Source organism: Marmota monax, unplaced genomic scaffold (assembly GCF_021218885.2).
Source record: "Marmota monax isolate L192 unplaced genomic scaffold, Marmota_monax_Labrador192_F-V1.1 WCK01_AAM20220418_F8-fsc00014, whole genome shotgun sequence".
Lineage (NCBI taxonomy): Eukaryota > Metazoa > Chordata > Mammalia > Rodentia > Sciuridae > Marmota > Marmota monax.
In genome coordinates this window covers 17,888,989-17,905,013 of record NW_026695222.1, presented here as the reverse complement: position 1 = coordinate 17,905,013, position 16,025 = coordinate 17,888,989, and the positions used below count along the sequence as shown (strand labels likewise).

Below are 16,025 nucleotides of genomic sequence, written 5' to 3'. Positions count from 1 at the left end.
TGCCAGATTTGCCTTCTTGTCCTAACTGTGTCTCTCAACCCAGCTAAACCTGAAGTCTAGAGGACAGATAAGGGAGGGAGGAGCTTGGTCTGGCCTTTCATCATTCACTCACTCAGTCACTCAGCAGTTACAGCCTTCCCCTCCCTGCCAGACCCCAAAGTGAGTCCCCTCCTCAAGGAGCTAACAGCGCAGTGAGGTCAGCGCCCCAGGAAGCACACGGGCACTGGCGATGCTTAACTGCCCGTCTCTCCAGGGTACAGATGCATCTGTCTTCTCCCCTGGGTCCTCCGTGGTTGGCACAGTGCCTGGCATATTTTAGGTGCCCATTAATATTTGCTGATTGAATGTGATGGCTTCCTGGAGGAGGTGGCCTTTGATCTGAGGCTTTGAAGACGGGAGAGAATCTGGACAGCTAAAGACAGAGGAGGGGTACCACCCCTCCAGAAGAAGCACGATGGGGTCGTTTTAGAAATGGCTGCTGAGAGGAGGAGGAGGGTTCTGGGTGAGACAGGAGGCAGAGAGAACGGAGAGGAGGCTGGTGGCTGGGACCAAACTTTGGTAATGGGGACAGAAAATGTCCCCAAGGAGGATTCTGGAGGAAAGGGCAAGGCTTGGGAAGTGTGAGTCAGCGTCCAGGGAGGGGCAGGCTGGGGAGGGCGGGAAGACTATCCAGGACTCTGAAGCTCCCAGAGCCCGGGCTGGTGTCAGTTCACCACCTGGAGCTGAGCCTGAAGACAGCACAGGTTTGTGGACAGAGAGGAAAGGGTTGCTGAGGAGCCAGCTCTGGGGGCAGCGGGTAATTCTGCTTTCTCTTCTCCAACTTTCTGGAGCCCCAAGGAGAAGACTGGCCATAGAGACCTTGCAATAACCCGTCCTGGCATAAAGGTACCGGACAACAGGTCCCCCACGACACAGGCCTGACCCTTGCTCAGCAGCTGTACCGTGAGCCCTGGAATGGTAAGACCCCTCCTATATTCAGTATTTTTTCTTGGGATAGAACATACATAAAGCTCCTGGCCTTAGGGTTGGCTTGGTAAGCTCTTGCACATGGTCACCAACAGGTCTAAGAAGAGTTCTTTTCCAGCACCTTACAAAGTCTCTCTTGCTCCTTTCCTTCGCTACTCCCCTCCTGACCCTGGTCACCACTATTTTGGTTGCAATCAACATAGATTGTTTTTGCCTGCCCTTGAACTTTATATGAACAGATTCAAATAGCATGTACTGCTTTTGGGGTCTGGCTTCTTTTAGCTTGCATATTCTTTGCCAGATTAATCCATGGTGCTGCACAGACACCGAGATTGTCCTTTCATACACAGAACACAGTATGCTTGTCCCTCATAGCCAGAGGGGATTGGTTCCAAGGCACCATGAAGAAACAAAAATGCTCAAGTCTCTTATATAAAATGAAATAGTATTTATATATAACTTCCCCAAATTCTCCTGTATGTTTTGTTTCTCTATTTATTATTACTGGGGATTGAACCCAGGGGTCTTCTACCACAGAGCTTGATGGTACTGGGGATTGAACCCAGGGCCTTGCGCATGTGAGGCAAACACTCTACCAACTGAGCTCTATCCCCAGGTGCCCCCAGCCCTTTTTAATTCTCATTTTGAGATTGGGTCTCACTAAGTTACTGAGGCTGGCCTTGAGCTTATGATCCTCCTGCCTCCGCCTCCTGGGTAGCTGAGATTAAAGCATGCATCACTGCCACCTAGCATTCTCCTGTTTATTTTCAATTAGCTCTGGATGAAGAATAATACCCAATACAATGTAAATGCTTTGTAAACAGTTGTTATACTGTATTGTTTAGGGAATTATGATGAGAAATTCTGTACATGTTCAGTTCAGATGGAATTTTTTAATGCAAGAATATTCATAACAGCTTTTTTTAATAACACACACAAACTGGGGAGAGGGGAACCAATGAATATCTATCAAACAGTTATTCATGGAATACTAACCAGCTTGAAAAAGGAGCAAAGTTTTGATACACATAACAAAATGGATGAACATCAAAATGGTAGTAGTAGCCACACCTGTAATCCCAGCAACTCAGGAGGCTGAGGCAGGAGAATTGCCAATTCAAGGCCAGCCTCAGCAACTGCGAAAGGGCCTGAGCAACTCAATGAGACCCTGTCTCAAAATAAAAAATGTGCTGGAGATATAGCTCAGTGTTAAAAGCACTGGTTCAATCCCCAGTATCAAAAAAAAAAAAAAAGTCTGTATAGTAAAGGTTTTATATGTACTGCGTGATCCCATTTATATGGAAAACTATTCTATGGTAGAAAAAAAATCAGAGCATTGTTTGCCAGGGTGAGTGAGGTATGAGGGAACTTTCTAGACTGATGGTAACAGTCTATTCAGATAGAATTTTGATGCAGTTTTTCCCCAAATATTTTTAACCAGATGTTAGCTGAAACTTCAGAAGCAGAACCTGTGGACTGAAGGCCAACTATATTCCATTCAAAAAACAAGACACCATTTGTTGATCTGTTCTCCTGCTGATAAACAGTGGGGTATTTCCAGACCGGTGGAGCTATGACTTTTTTTTTTCCCCCTTTGGTGCCAGGGAATGAACGAACCCAGGGGTGCTTAACCACTGAGCCACATCCCCAGTCCTTTTTTATTTTTTATCTTGAGACAGATTCTTGCTAAATTGCCAAGGCTGGCTTCAAATTTGCGATCCTTTCCTCAGCCTCCCAAGTTGCTGGGATTACAGTGTGTGTGGCAATACCTGGCATGAATTTATGTTCTGTGAACGTTCTTGCACAAGTCTTTGTATAGACTTAAGAGACTCATTTCTCTAGGGTAAATACCTAGAAGTGCCAATTCTAGGTCATAGCATACATGCATGTGCAGATTTAGTAGACTGACAGTTTTGTGCGGGAGTTGGACCAACTTTCTCTGCCACCAGCAACGTGCTGATGAACTGCAAATTGCTCCAGATCCTTGCCAGTGCTTAGCTTCCCCTCTTCTTTTTTGTGGGGGAGGGGGTACCAGGGATTGAACTCGGGGGCACTCAACCACTGAGCCACATCCCCAGCCCTATTTTGTATTTTATTTACAGACAGGGTCTCACTGAGTTGCTTAGCACCTTGCTTTTCTGAGGCTGGCTTTGAAATTGCAATCTTCCTGCCTCAGCCTCCAGAGCCACTGGGATTACATGCATGCACCCCGTGCCCGGCTCCCCTCTTATTCTAAACAAGAACTTCCACTACAAGTCTTCTCTTACCTTCCAGTATTGGATACTGGGTGTGCCTGGCATGGACACACTGAACCCTTACCAGGCCTGTTTGAATCTCCCCTCAAGGAGGAATGGACATCTCCTTGACTTAGATGTGACCCCAGGTACTAGGGTGATCATTGTGTGACCATGAACAAAAAATCAGCAAAAGGACCACAGAGATGGAATGAACCTAAGTCCTTGATGACAATGCCAAGTCACTCCAATCATCAGCCAATGAATGGCGGACTACTTATTTTTTAAGTCAATTAATTTAGGGTAAAGAACCTAAAGGATACAGTCCACAAACAAAATGCTCTTCATCCCAGAACCCAATGGTGTATTCCTGTCTTCCACACTTCTCAACCCCACTGAACGCTCCTTCCTTCTTAAACCTTTCTTTCTGGGACCCATTATTACCTGGTTCTTCTGCTTCTCAGTCTCCTTTCCTGGCTGCTCCTCCTCTGCCCACTTTTCTATCTACCTTACCTCCCTTGGGGTCTCACCAGCACCATGAAGGGTGTGCTGAGGATCTTCAGCCACCCTCCTGAGCTCCAGCCTCAAAGAAAACTGCCTGTTTCCTTATCCACCTAAGGGTTGCTCAGGCACTTCAAATTCACGTCCTTAAAGCCAAACTTCTGATCTCCCCCCTCAGTCTGTCTCTAGCCAAGGACTCTTTCATCCCTTCATGTACTCAAGACCAAAGCCTAGGTGTTACTACGGCTTCCCCAGGCCCCCAAGAACTGATCTTACATTCTTTCCCTCTCTGGCTCCCCAGGCCAACCCCACTGTCTGGTCACCATTACTGTGTCTGGAAAGCTACAAGGGACTCCCCACACCCACTCCCCTTGTCTTCTGTGCCATGCAGCCGAGGTGGCCGTTTGGAAACCCAGATTTGATATCATTCCATTGATGAAAATGGCTTTTTGTTCCTCACAAGATAAAATGCAAATCCATTGTGTGGCACTACCTGCTTTACTCCTTACACTCCCTGTGTTCCTTCCTTCCCACCTTCGTGTCTGGGACAAGTTGTTCCTTCTGTCTAGAAAAATTTCCCTTTCTCTCTTGGCCGGCACAACTCCTGATCATTCTTGTCTCTTGGCTTAAATGCCATCTTCCCAAGGAGGCTCTGTCTTCATCCCCCCACCCTACATTAGGACCCTATTCACTTTCACAACACTCTTCTTTTCCTCACATCACTTCCCCTGGTGTATAATTATGTACTGATTTGCTTAAACTTATCGGTATACAGTGATTATTTGATAACTGTCTTTCCTCCCCCACGCCCGCCCCCAACACTCTCACCCATTAGACTGGCAGCACACAGAGGTCGGCCCAGAGCCCTGGTACTCTCTACCTCTTTGCCTTTAACACTGCGCTTGCACATAGTAGGCACTCAGGAATGTGCCTAATCAGCTAATATATGAACACACGGACTCATTCGGGGCCCATAAAAACCCTGAGGCAGGCATTTCATCGACTTGAGGAAGCTGGGCGTGGGGGTGGGCGGGTGGCTCGCCTGCCCAAAGTCCAGGGCGAGGGGAGGAGCAGGCTCCAAGTTCTGAGCGGGGGTCTCTGCCCTTGTGGAAAGGCAGGCGCGGGGCCGGACTGTGAGCCTGGAGGCACACACACTCCCGACTGTGAGCCCGGAGTCCACGGCCGCAGGAGCAAACCCGCCACGACACGGCTCGCCTGGAGAACTAAGCCACGCCCGCTCGACTCTCAAGGAGTGAAGATCACAATCTGCTGCATATGCATGAAGGGACCACGGGCCCGTGATTTGGGGCTCCCCGGCCTTCGCCTGATTAAAAATTCTTCCGTCCTGAAGAACCCGGCACCCCATAATTTCTTAAAAGTACATAGGAGTCCTTCAAAGCGTTGTCTGTGGCGGAAATTGGGGGAGATCCCGGCGAAGGTGATCTCATGTGGGGCCATAGGATCAGGCGTCCGCCGTGGGGAGCTCGATCCCGCCAGGGGTCCTCGTCCGGCTCGACTAGAAGACGAAGGGGGCGTCTCCCCAGCTTCTGCGGCGTTGGTGGAGAGCTGAGGTGGAGGCAGGCTGCGGCAGCGACGGCGACGGTGGCGGCGGCGGCGGCGCCATGGCAGGGCTCGCAGGTACCGTGGCGTCAGCCCGCGGGGAGCGAAATGAGAGGCCCTCCTTGCGGCCGCGCCGCCATGTTGTCCCCTCGGGGTCACCTTAGGCGTCGCTGGGTCCCTCATTGGGTTTTTTTTCCGCGTGCCCGGGGGTGGGGGCACCCCTGTCCGGCGTCGCGTGGTTGCCCTGCTTCGCTCCGGCCTGGGCCTGGCGGGTCCCTTCCCGGCCCGAGGGTGGGTCAGCGGGCTCCTGGGTTCTCGCTCGGGCCTCCAAGGTCAGCGCCCTCCCGGGATGGGGCAGGTAGGACTGGGGAGAGCGACCACTACCTCTTCGCCCTGGGACCCAGGCAGGGGGCCAACTTGAGGGGGGCCTGTCACTCTTTCCCCGCCACTTCAGTTGCCTTTTTTTTTTTTTTTTTTTTTTAAATCAGAAGGGGCGTGGGGTGGGCGAGGCCCCCGGGTTCCGCTTTGGTGTCGGGTGGTAGGTGGACGCTTTGCTTCGGGTCGCGGGCGCTTCTCATCCCCTCTAACTTCACATCCAGTCTGGACGTTCGTTCCCTTTCTTCCAGTGCATGGGGAGTGGCCCTCAAGGGCAGCTGAAGGAACGGAATGCCTGGCACACTCCTGGCCTGGAAAGGAAGAATGGGGGGATGGGGACCGTTGCTTTCCCTTCCTCCTTCCAGACCGGCTTCAGTTTCCTTCCAGGCCTTTTCCATAATAAACGCTGGGAAACTGGGGTCTGCCCTAGGAAAGAAACTGCCTTTCTGTTTATAGGTTCGGATCGTCTTTTGTCCCTTTCAGGGAACTGGTGTGTTGGGGACGGCCTCTCCGCCCTGCCTGACACGGTCCAGCCATCCTGTCAGCCTTCTGGACGGCAACACCAAAGCCAGGACCAAAAAAAAAAAGTTTCCGATTCAGTGCTACCGCCAAGTGTTCGATCTTATTTGTTTTAAATCAGAGATTAATTGACGGCAAGCAGATCTCTTAGAAGGCTCAGTTGCTGGAAACCTGTTCAATTTCCAGTGACTAGATCAATTCTGTATCTGAAGTTGGTCTTCTTAGAATTGCTGCCAAAATAGTGAAAGCTTTTTTTTTTTTTTCCCTTCTGTAATATGTTTTTTCAAAGAGGAATCCGGCTTAGGCTGTCCTTTTTTGTTGTTGTTTGTTTTTGTTCTCCTGTCTTTGACATACATGCATTCCATTTCAGACCTATCACTGTGTGATATACCAAAGGCCATGTGTTGCCTGCCACTCTGACTTCCAGAATACTCAGGAATCTGGATCCTGTAGGAGGGGAAGTGGGGAGAATAAAGGGGATCATTCTCAGAAGAGATAGTAACGGGTCTCAGGGGCATATGGAGAAAGAGGTCACCCCAGAAAAAGAGACTGTTTTTATACTAGTGTGTGCACATATGTGTACACACATGTAAATCTCTGAAGGGAATTAAATGCATCTTCAGACTCTCCCCCTGGGGTGTTTGTTTCTGAGGAGAAACAGGTTTGAAAATAGAATCTAGTAAATGGCTTACAACACAATTGCTCCCCCATCCAGCCATGTGTACTAAACTGTTGCTGGTTCTATAGTTGAAACTCAAGAAACTTGTCCCTTCTCTAGCCTTCCCCCCATAACAACTATTCCTTCCTTCAGTCACAACTCAGGTGCTTCAAAGATAGAGGTATCAAGTGTCACATAGCACCCACACTCTTGGAAGTTTTGGTACCATCCCCCAGCCTGTCCCAACTTCACCTTGTTGGTCTAAGAAAACTTGACATCCTTTTCAGGTATTCGACCCAAGGTGTGGGACAATAACCTGTTGCTGGCGTCCCATGAAGCCATTCCAATCTCCTCACAATTCTCTTTTCTTGGCCTTATAGGGACAAAGTTGGGAGGTGGGGGGTTAGGGAGGAATGGTTTAGGGAAAGGGGACATTTAGCTTTATGTACTCAGGGCTTTGCAATAAAACCAAATATCCTTTTGCTCTGTGAGAATAAAAATTTTTTATGATATAGCTTGTGAAAAACATTTTATAAACAAGATGTGTTCGGATCAGACTTCTAGTCATTGCATGGGGATGGAAAGTCAATGCATTTCTTTTGTCCTCTAGTTGGTTAAATTTGCTGGTTAAGTTTGAGAGTGGGGACAAAAGGGATGCAGCCCACCAAGGCAGTCCTTGCCCACCCAGAATCTATCATCTTAGTACATATACTCCGAGCCCTGCTGAAGGATGGATGGAGGAAAGGGCTTTGCCAAGATCATCTGGAAAGCCCTGAGGTTACCGGCAGTACCCTGCCTTCTGAAGGGGAGGAGCACAGGAAATGCTATGTCCAGAGTTGACAGGCCCTTCCATACTGCTTTGGATTCTTTCTGTGAACTCAGCTGTTGTCTAACTTGAACTGAGTTTAGAGCATCTGGGGCAGTGGGGCAGTAGCACACCCCGAAGGCTGTGAGGGAAGGGTCAGCCTTCATTGAGAACACATGTTGAAATATGTGCCTGGTTCCTTGGGTTTAGTGTGAAAAAACCACAGAAGCTCCTTGTCTTGAGGCCGGTTAAAATATAGGCTTCAGGAGGGAGGAGGTGTGGGCCTTGCCTGCTAAAGAGTCACCCTTGGATAAGAGGAGACCTGCTTTACCTTCAGGCCATGGTAGTGGATATAGCCACCCAGTTAAGGAAGATAGAGTCTATCATTGCCATCCCACCCGAGTACCGATTGCTGCTTTGGCAGAATGTTTCTAATGTATGTGGGTCGACAGGATCTTAGAGGAGCTCTTCCAGAGGGGAACTAAAGATAAGGGGTGAGAGGGACCTGGCTGGGTGCCCTAGGCTGATTTAATTGATGGCTAAGCCAAGACCAGACCAAGATCCCACACAGTTCTCTGATGCTGAGTGAAGTTATAGGGTCTTCAGAGATGCTGGTGATTGGACTGAGGAATATAAGAGGCTTGTTTAGGGAAGGGAAACATCAGATTCAAGAGGCCGAGGTGCTTTGTGCTCCAGCATGTTTGTAACAACTGTGTGACTAAGGGATTTGAGGAAGTGGAAGAAGAGATTTATGGCCTTCCAACTCCCTGCCTTGGTGCTGACCCAGGAACAGGTGTGTAGTGACAGGAATGGATAAAACTAGAGATGAGGCTGAACAGGTGGTGGGGCCACTTGGTGAGGCAGTCAGCTGACCAACTGAGTCAGTAAAAGGAGTCCTGACTCGCTGAGGAGTGAGGGGAGCAGAGCAGCCAGCCCACCCATCCTGGTTGATGGCAGGGAAGAGTCCAGGGCCAGGGACCTGGTAAGCAACCCTTAGGGATAGAGAGGCCAATGCTGGGGTGGGGGGGGAGCTGGGAACCCGGCAATGGGGAGAGAGCAGGGGAGAGGTTTCTGGAGTGGGGTTGGAGGTGGGGAGACCCTAGGGAATATCAAAGTTAGGATGGACGGACTTGGAGCATTAAGCTGGGGGAAGGAGGCCCCATACCGCACCTCCTATCCCATCCTCATTGCCTAAGCCAGGGTCCACCCTGCCCAGTTCCCACCCTGCCCAATGCTTATTTCCTTGGGGCCCCTGAATAGAGACTGGAGTGTAGCTTTGTGTCTGAAATCATCCCCTTGGGCCTCAGTACCCCATTTTGAGTGCTACTCCCACTTTTTCCCCCTTCTCCCAAAGTGATATCCTGTGGTGAGGCTCTTATTCCAGCACCGCAGGTGAAGGCTCCCACCCCTCTGGGGAGGGGGAAGTGGTCCCTTATTCTGGGATCACAAGTAAAGATGTCAACTTTCCTCTTTGGGGAGGGGCATAGTCCTTTATCTCAGGACAGTGGGCCCACACCACAGTGGGCACATTGGCCCAGCCTTAGCAAAGTGTGTACCCCCGCAAAATAAGCCACAAGAGACATCTTTTGGTGCGCCTCCACCAACCCGCAGGGTCCTAGGACACTGTGCGAGTCGGGGGAGGTACTGTTTTTTTTATTTTTTGTAGAGGCGGTCCCTGTCCTCCAGGAGCTTACAATCTAGCTGGGGAGACACAACTAACGCACACTTAAACAATCAGTACAATTAGCGATTACCACAATATTGACCACAACTGCGTGAGACCTGGGAAAGCAAGATCAGTGAGGGGCAGGGGGCTCGGAGAAGACGTTTTGTACAAAGATGGGATTCTTTTATTGGTTGTATAGGTCCAAATTAAGTGACACATTTTGTGGGGATAGGATGGGCTTGGGAGTCAGCGAGGAGAAAAGAGGAATGGAGGGAGCAGAGGCAGCAGGGCTGGAATGCTGGCGCGCACACTGTAGGCAAGGGACGGTGATAGGGCCCCACTCTGTTTCTTAACCCCGCTCCTTCGCTGCCCATGCCCTCCAGTCCTGCCACTCGCAACACAGTTGGCGCCTCCTCTGCTGCATTGAGATTCAGGGCTTCAGCTGGTGCTGTTGGAATGTCCATTTTGCTGGCTGGTGTGGTGTTTGGATCTCCTTGGTGGGGCCTGTTGGCATGGCTGCAGCTCCGGGGCTTGGATAGTGCTGTCCCGACTTGGTCCAGATCAGAATGTGATGCCTACGCCCAGATCTCGGGGGTCTGCTCCCCCCACCCCTCTCAATCCCCACCCCACCTGCGGAGGGGCAGGTGCAAAGGGGTTGGGAAGGGATCTAGTATTGTCGAAATTGTCGGTGCTGCTTCTCCGGGGGCCTACCAGCCCCTCACTGACCTTGGCAAGTGCTCCTCTGGCGAGGGAGCACAGGGGACCCCCCATTCCTGCGCGGCGCTGGCTCCCATGCTGGTTGAGCTGCACAGGAGCACCTGATGATACGGCCGCCCAGGGCTGGGAGCTGCGGCCTCAGTTGGGGGCTCGCTGCCGGCGCTCCCCCAGCACCTGCCGCCCGGTCCGGGACACCGTGTACGCCAGCTTCTGCAGGGAGTACCTGAACACCTGCGGTGAGAGACCCAGGATCCACCCTTAATAGAGGGAACCCGCAGTGTGTCCGGTGCTGCCGTGCCCACCCGCGCCCCACCCCCTGCCCCGCCCGCCTGCCCAGCATAGGCTGGAGAGGCGGGCGCGGGCGCAGCTTGTCCACGAGTCAGGGCAGCTGGAGCTTTTCCAACTGTGCTGAGAGCTGCATGGCGGCAAGCTGATTGGACCCACAACTTAGGTATACCTCACTTCTCGCAATGGGCTGTGTCCCTGGAGGATTTCGAAAAGCGAATCCTACCCAGTAAATGCAGCATTCCAGGAACACCTTGAAGGAAATATGCGATTCCTTTGGCAAAAGATTCCTTTAGCAGGGAATTCTTCCTGCAAAGGGAGCTTTTCGGGTAAATGATTTTATAGGCAAAGCGCTTTTTTTTTTCCGATTTATTTTATGCAAAGCACTTTTGCCTTTTTTTTTTTTTTCAACAAAGTGATTTGTCCTTTTTTGGAAGCACTTTTTTCCCCTTCCATTTTTTTTCTGCGAAGGGCTTTTTCCTCTAATTGTTTTATTCAAAGTGTTTTTGTCGGATTCATTTGTTTTTTCTGTTAGCTCCTTTGTCTGATTTTTTTTTCTGCAATGCGCTTTTTATCTAGTGCTTTTTTCCTACCAAATGCTTTTGAACGATTTTTTTTTTCCTGCAATGCGCGTTTTCTTCTATTTTTCCCTTTAATTACTTTTTCTCTTTTGGTGTTTCCTTTTGTGAAGTGATTTTTTTTCCCCTGAGAAGTACCTTTTTCTAACTTGCTTTTTGTCCCAACCCTGCAAGCGCAAATATATATATATATATATATATATATATATATATATGTGTGTGTGTGTGTGTGTGTGTGTGTATTTTTTAAAGAAAATTTCCCCGCAATGCGCAATTTTTTTAAGACGGAATTTTTTTGCTAGGCGAGCGATAAAGTCTTGAAACATACAAGCGCCCCGCCTCCCTCCTTCGAGTCTGGGTATAGCGGGTTTCTCTTACCACGTAGGTCTCTAAAAGCCTCAGCGATCGTCCGCCTCGCCCGAGTCTTTGTTCCTAGCTGGGCGCGGGCGCACTGGGAAGGGTCTGCTCGAGGAGGTGGGCGCAGGGAACTCGCGAGGGGCGCGCGGTGCCGCAGCGGCACTTGGGCGGACAGGGATCGCGGCAGTCGGGATAGGATGGGTTCGGGAGGCGGCAATCGCGACGCAGGGTTTGTGGGATCGGGATGCGCGCACCAGGAGCCCTCTTCGACCTGGAGTTCCCACACGCTTACCTGCAGCAGCACGCGGAAGATGTACCAGCCGATGATGAGCAGTTCAGCCGAGGCCGCTGCCACTGCTGCCATGGTTCCGAGAGTCCCTGGAGGGTAGTCGAGAGAGCAAGGGTTCACCGAGATCTGCTGGTCTCTCGGAGTCCGCTGTCGGGCGTACTGCCGCAGCGGCCGCGGCCGCGCCTTAAGTACCCTCCCGCCACCTAACTGCGCATGCGCACTCGGGGGGGCTGTCCAAGAGGAGGGGTGGCGGGGGGCGCTCTTCATTCGCCAAGCGAGAAAAAAATAATCCATCTGCTCTTTTCACACTGACCCCCGCCTCCTGAGTCCCATCTTAGCCCCCTTCCAGAAGATTCCGCCATGCCCGCTTTTGAATTTCGGTGTAAAATGGAGGGGCGTCACGACTCTGGGTAGAGTAGAGGGCAAGGGTAGGGAATGCAAGCCTCCTGTTGTGGCACCCCTCTCTCTAAGCTCTGGCCTGTAAATTTGAGCCCAATGTCCAGTGCTGTGCCAGAACGTACCTCCCGCACAGGTGGAAAACCTAAGTTATGGGAGGGGTCATCAGCCCGGTAGAGCAAAAAAAAAGATACTCCTTCCAGGAGTCATGGCATCGGAGGCCCCTGCTCAGCACTCTCCTAATATACAATGTCCTCTGCTTCATTGGAGTCCCTGAGCAAGAACCCTTCGGTGATTCTTAACATCCCGCTTTTTATGGTAGCGAGAAAATCGGTATCTGCAGCAGTGGCGGTGGCTACTGTAGGGACCCGGGCCAGGACACTGCACTCTTACCGCAAAAGATATAGTATCTACTCTGTGGGAGGGAAGAAAGAAGGATTGGCGCCCTTTGTGTGCGCGAAAAGAATGAGCTCTACCGAAAAGGGGTCGGAATGTGTTCGGAAGAGTTTTCTGCAGGACAGATCATTTCAATCTCTGCCTTCCGCTCCCCTCCCCCAGATCCTGGTAGGTCTGCCTCAGCTTGCTTGGGTCTTTGTATCTCTTGTTCCACAGGGCTGGAGCACTGAGCCGGATTTCTCTACAGCCGCCAAGGCTTGGGCTACCGTAGCTGGGTAGCTCCGTTTAATAGCGAAGCGAGTCCCTCCCTGCGCTTCCCTAGTTGAGCGTGGGTTTTGCGGGTCTGTCTCAGAGCACCAGCCTGGTGGTTCCCTCCACGGAATGTTGGATTTGTACATGGAAAGACCAAAACCGGGTGTGCAGCGGGGCCCAGCGCCTGGTTGGCCTGCGGAAAGCACCTCTCTCCAACAAGCTACCTGGCATGGAGACTAACTGGCACTTACCCCTACATGGATAGGAAATTAATTTTGATTAAAAGCTCATGGAGGTCAGGTTCTGTACAATGCCAGCAGCAGATGGAGGCGTAATGATCCAAGGGAGTTCAGTTTGGTTGAAGTAGCATAGTGATTCTTTTCCCTACATCGACTTTCGAAGAAGTTGTTTGGTTTTGGCAAAATGACACTGGACTGTTTGAAAAAAACAAGACCAGCCCAGGCTGCCATCTTAAAATATTTGGTGCCCAGCCACTGCTGTAGCTTCCCAGCCCAGAGCTTGCAAGGAGCCATTGCCCACCCTCATACTGGTCCTGCAGTATGCTGCTGACTGCTTTAACTCACCACTCACTGGTTGCTCCAGCTCAGCATCTGTGCTGGGGGAGAGACTAGCTACAGAACCCTTCTTTACCACATGGGGGCACAGTATGGAACCCATGGAGGTCCTGTGGCAACCACAGGGCGGTATTGTGAGGTCTGGGCCCTCTGAGGACAGGCCGCAGCCCCAGGAGGCGATACATGATCTCTGCCGGGCAGGACCCAGGCAAAGCCAGTCCACTGTGCAGACCGTGCCAGAGCCCTCTGGGGGACCCCTCCCCAGTGGAAACCCCAGGGAGACACCTCAGGAGGTTTCCTGAACTGGTGGCTTGGAGAGGAGTAGAACTTGCTCTGGTGGGCGGGGAGGAAAGGGCATTCACATTTAACTGTTGTTAACCATGATCCATTTTCCCAAATAAGTATACATTCTGTTCCTGTTTTTTTTTTTTTTTTTGTCTGTCTGTCTGTTCTTTGTCTGTTTGTCTGTTGTGTTGACTTTTCTCTTCAGGATCCCTGCTGCCTTGGTGATCCCGGGCTGACAGCCAGAGAGCACAGCGGCTCAGCTCCTGGAGAGAGGGTTGAAGAAAGCGGAGGGCAGCCGCCTGCGCCCGCTGGCTCCCATTAGGTCGGTTCCTGCAGCGGTGCCCGGCAGCCTTGGCGAAGGCCCTGCCCAGCAGAGATCATGTATTGCCTCCAGTGGCTGCTGCCCGTCCTCCTCATCCCCAAGCCCCTCAACCCCGCCCTGTGGTTCAGCCACTCCATGTTCATGGGCTTCTACCTGCTCAGCTTCCTCCTGGAGCGGAAGCCTTGCACAATTTGTGCCTTGGTTTTCCTGGCAGCTCTGTTCCTCATCTGCTATAGCTGCTGGGGAAACTGTTTCCTGTACCACTGCTCGGATTCCCCGCTTCCAGAATCAGCACACGACCCTGGTGTTGTGGGCACCTAACAGCTGCCCTGTTAGCTTTCTACGGAAGCAGAAGACGGGAGGGGAGGCATTGACATAGGTCATAAAGCATTGGAGTTTCAAATCCCGCAGCCCCGCGGGTGCCACATTCCTGACGGCGCCTTTTTGGCCTGTGATGTTTTATCCTTATAATGTGAATAATGGCACTGACCTGTGCTTTTATTGTAGAGTCCTGTAGTCATGGGTGGTCTTGTGATTGTGTGTGTTCTGTCCCCATCTGGGTCCCGGCTGGCAGGATGGCCACTCCCCTCGCCTCATTACAGCGAGGAGTCTACATCCATCCTAGTCAACTGCCCTGGGCAGATAAAATGCCAGTCTCCTTGTCACCTCTGTGACCCCTCCTTGTCAGGGTCTCTCTCCTTCCCAGAATGTTACTGACACCTCAGCCCTTCTCCTGTTTTCCCTTTAGTTCTCTTCTACCCTTTCCTTTTTTTGGGAGCACCTGTTCAAAACAGGGCTCATTTTTGCACTTATCTCGAATTTGAAGAGATTGCTGATGCCCGAGAGCCTCGCTTTTTCATCCTCCTTCCCCTTTTCAGCAGGCTAGACAGAAACATGTCTTGACTGTTCATTGTCCACAAACCTCCAGTGTTTCCTCTGCTTCATTTTTAAGAGAGAAGCAACAGATAGAGGTTGTTCTTTCACCTGAGTGTCTGGGCTCCGGCTCCCCAGCCCAGCCTCGCTTCCCTTGCCCTTCCTTCCTGCCTTTCTCAGCATCCTGAGAGGGGGCCTCCTGTGTCTCCTGTGCATGCTCTGCAGGATGGAGGTATGGTGTGTTTGTGTAGAGCTAGTGGTCCCCTGCTGAGTGAATGGGAACATTCTTTTGTGTTTCATAGCAGCCGTGATCCCCTTGATAGGTGTTTGGATATTTTTCAGTGTGCCCTGTGTGTGTGTGTGTGTGTGTGTGTGTGTGTGTATGTACGTGCAAATACATGTGTGTATTCCTTTTAAAGAAGCTTTACCGAACGTGTTCTGATTTTGAGGTTTAGCAGTAGCTAGCTGTATGTAGTAGGTACCGCTGCAGTTTTTATTTAGCATGGGGATTGCAGAGTGACCAGCACACTGGACTCCAAGGTGATTCATACAAGACACAGGGGAGCAGTGGCCATCGTCCTCCCGCCAGGAGCTTCTTCGTTCCTGCGCAAGTAGACTGTACGTTATGAAGAACACACAGGAAGACTTTGTGACTGTCACTTGCTTTTTTCTTTCTCTGCACTTCAGTAACAAGTGTTGGCAAACGAGACTTTCTCCTGGCCCCTGCCCACTGGGGATCAGCATGGTTGTCCTTCGAGTCGGAACCATTCCTCTCTCTTGCCTGAGGAGGGAGGGAAGCAGGCCAGGCAGAGGACAGAACTGGAGGCAGTCCATCTAGGGAATGGGACTGTGAGGCCACACTTGTGAAACATTTGGACTGCTGTTGTAGAGCTTTTATTTCTGATGTGTTCGTTGCACAGCTGTTTGAAATGTTTAATAAAGCTTTATAAACTTTACTTTGTGGTTTAATGTGGCTGCAGTCCATTTGGGCCATGGTGTTGGATTTCTGAGTTGGTGGGGGGCAGGGGGAAACACCGAGGGGCTGAGTCCTTGGCGCCAGAGTACCTTAGCCTGAAAATTTGATCTGCTCTCTGGAGAGCAGATGGTGGAGCTGGGGGATGGGGGGCAGGGGCAGGCCAGGCGATGAACAGGAGGGAGTCTGAAAGTTTTCAGAGATGAGACATTTGTGTTTCTCAGCTCCCATGGCTTCCCGCCTGAAATTGTTTCCCTCCATAGGAGATTTGAGTAACTGATCCCTTGACAAACAACTTAAGACAGCTGGAGCTCTAATCATCAAGGATTTTTATGGTGCTGCTTTTGAAGTAAAAATAAAGTGAAACCCCTCATGGCATCTCAAGTGGAAAAATAAATAAGACTGGCGGTCCAACCAGCAGACTTAAGGTGGTGGCTAGAAGC

General features: G+C 51.0%; 2 protein-coding genes across 7 annotated transcripts; one reads left to right on the top strand and one right to left on the bottom strand.

Moving 5' to 3' along the window:
* Positions 1-677: 677 nt before the first annotated feature.
* Positions 678-15,565, top strand: Blcap (BLCAP apoptosis inducing factor). Of its 5 annotated transcripts, none has more exons than XR_006849485.2 (3): positions 678-957; positions 4,816-5,339; positions 6,093-7,325. XR_006849485.2 is itself a non-coding variant. In XM_046433423.2 (3 exons), the coding sequence occupies exon 3, from the start codon at positions 13,794-13,796 to the stop codon at positions 14,055-14,057; it is 264 nt and encodes an 87-aa protein (XP_046289379.1). In that variant the 5' UTR covers positions 714-957; positions 4,816-5,339; positions 13,620-13,793; the 3' UTR covers positions 14,058-15,565. The 5 variants fall into 5 exon arrangements, 2 of the variants coding, with proteins under 2 accessions (XP_046289379.1, XP_046289380.1); XR_006849486.2 differs by lacking the exon at positions 6,093-7,325 and adding an exon at positions 5,888-6,086; XR_006849484.2 differs by lacking the exon at positions 6,093-7,325 and adding an exon at positions 13,620-13,790 and having other exon boundaries at positions 684-957; positions 4,820-5,339.
* Nnat (neuronatin) lies at positions 9,998-11,683 on the bottom strand. 2 transcript variants are annotated; one of them, XM_046433426.2, is made up of 3 exons: positions 11,514-11,682; positions 10,459-10,539; positions 9,998-10,232 (listed from the first exon to the last, which is right to left on the bottom strand). In XM_046433426.2, the coding sequence occupies exons 1-3, from the start codon at positions 11,583-11,585 to the stop codon at positions 10,140-10,142; spliced, it is 246 nt and encodes an 81-aa protein (XP_046289382.1). In that variant the 5' UTR covers positions 11,586-11,682; the 3' UTR covers positions 9,998-10,139. The 2 variants fall into 2 exon arrangements, with proteins under 2 accessions (XP_046289382.1, XP_046289383.1); XM_046433427.2 differs by lacking the exon at positions 10,459-10,539 and having other exon boundaries at positions 11,514-11,683.
* Positions 15,566-16,025: the final 460 nt, after the last annotated feature.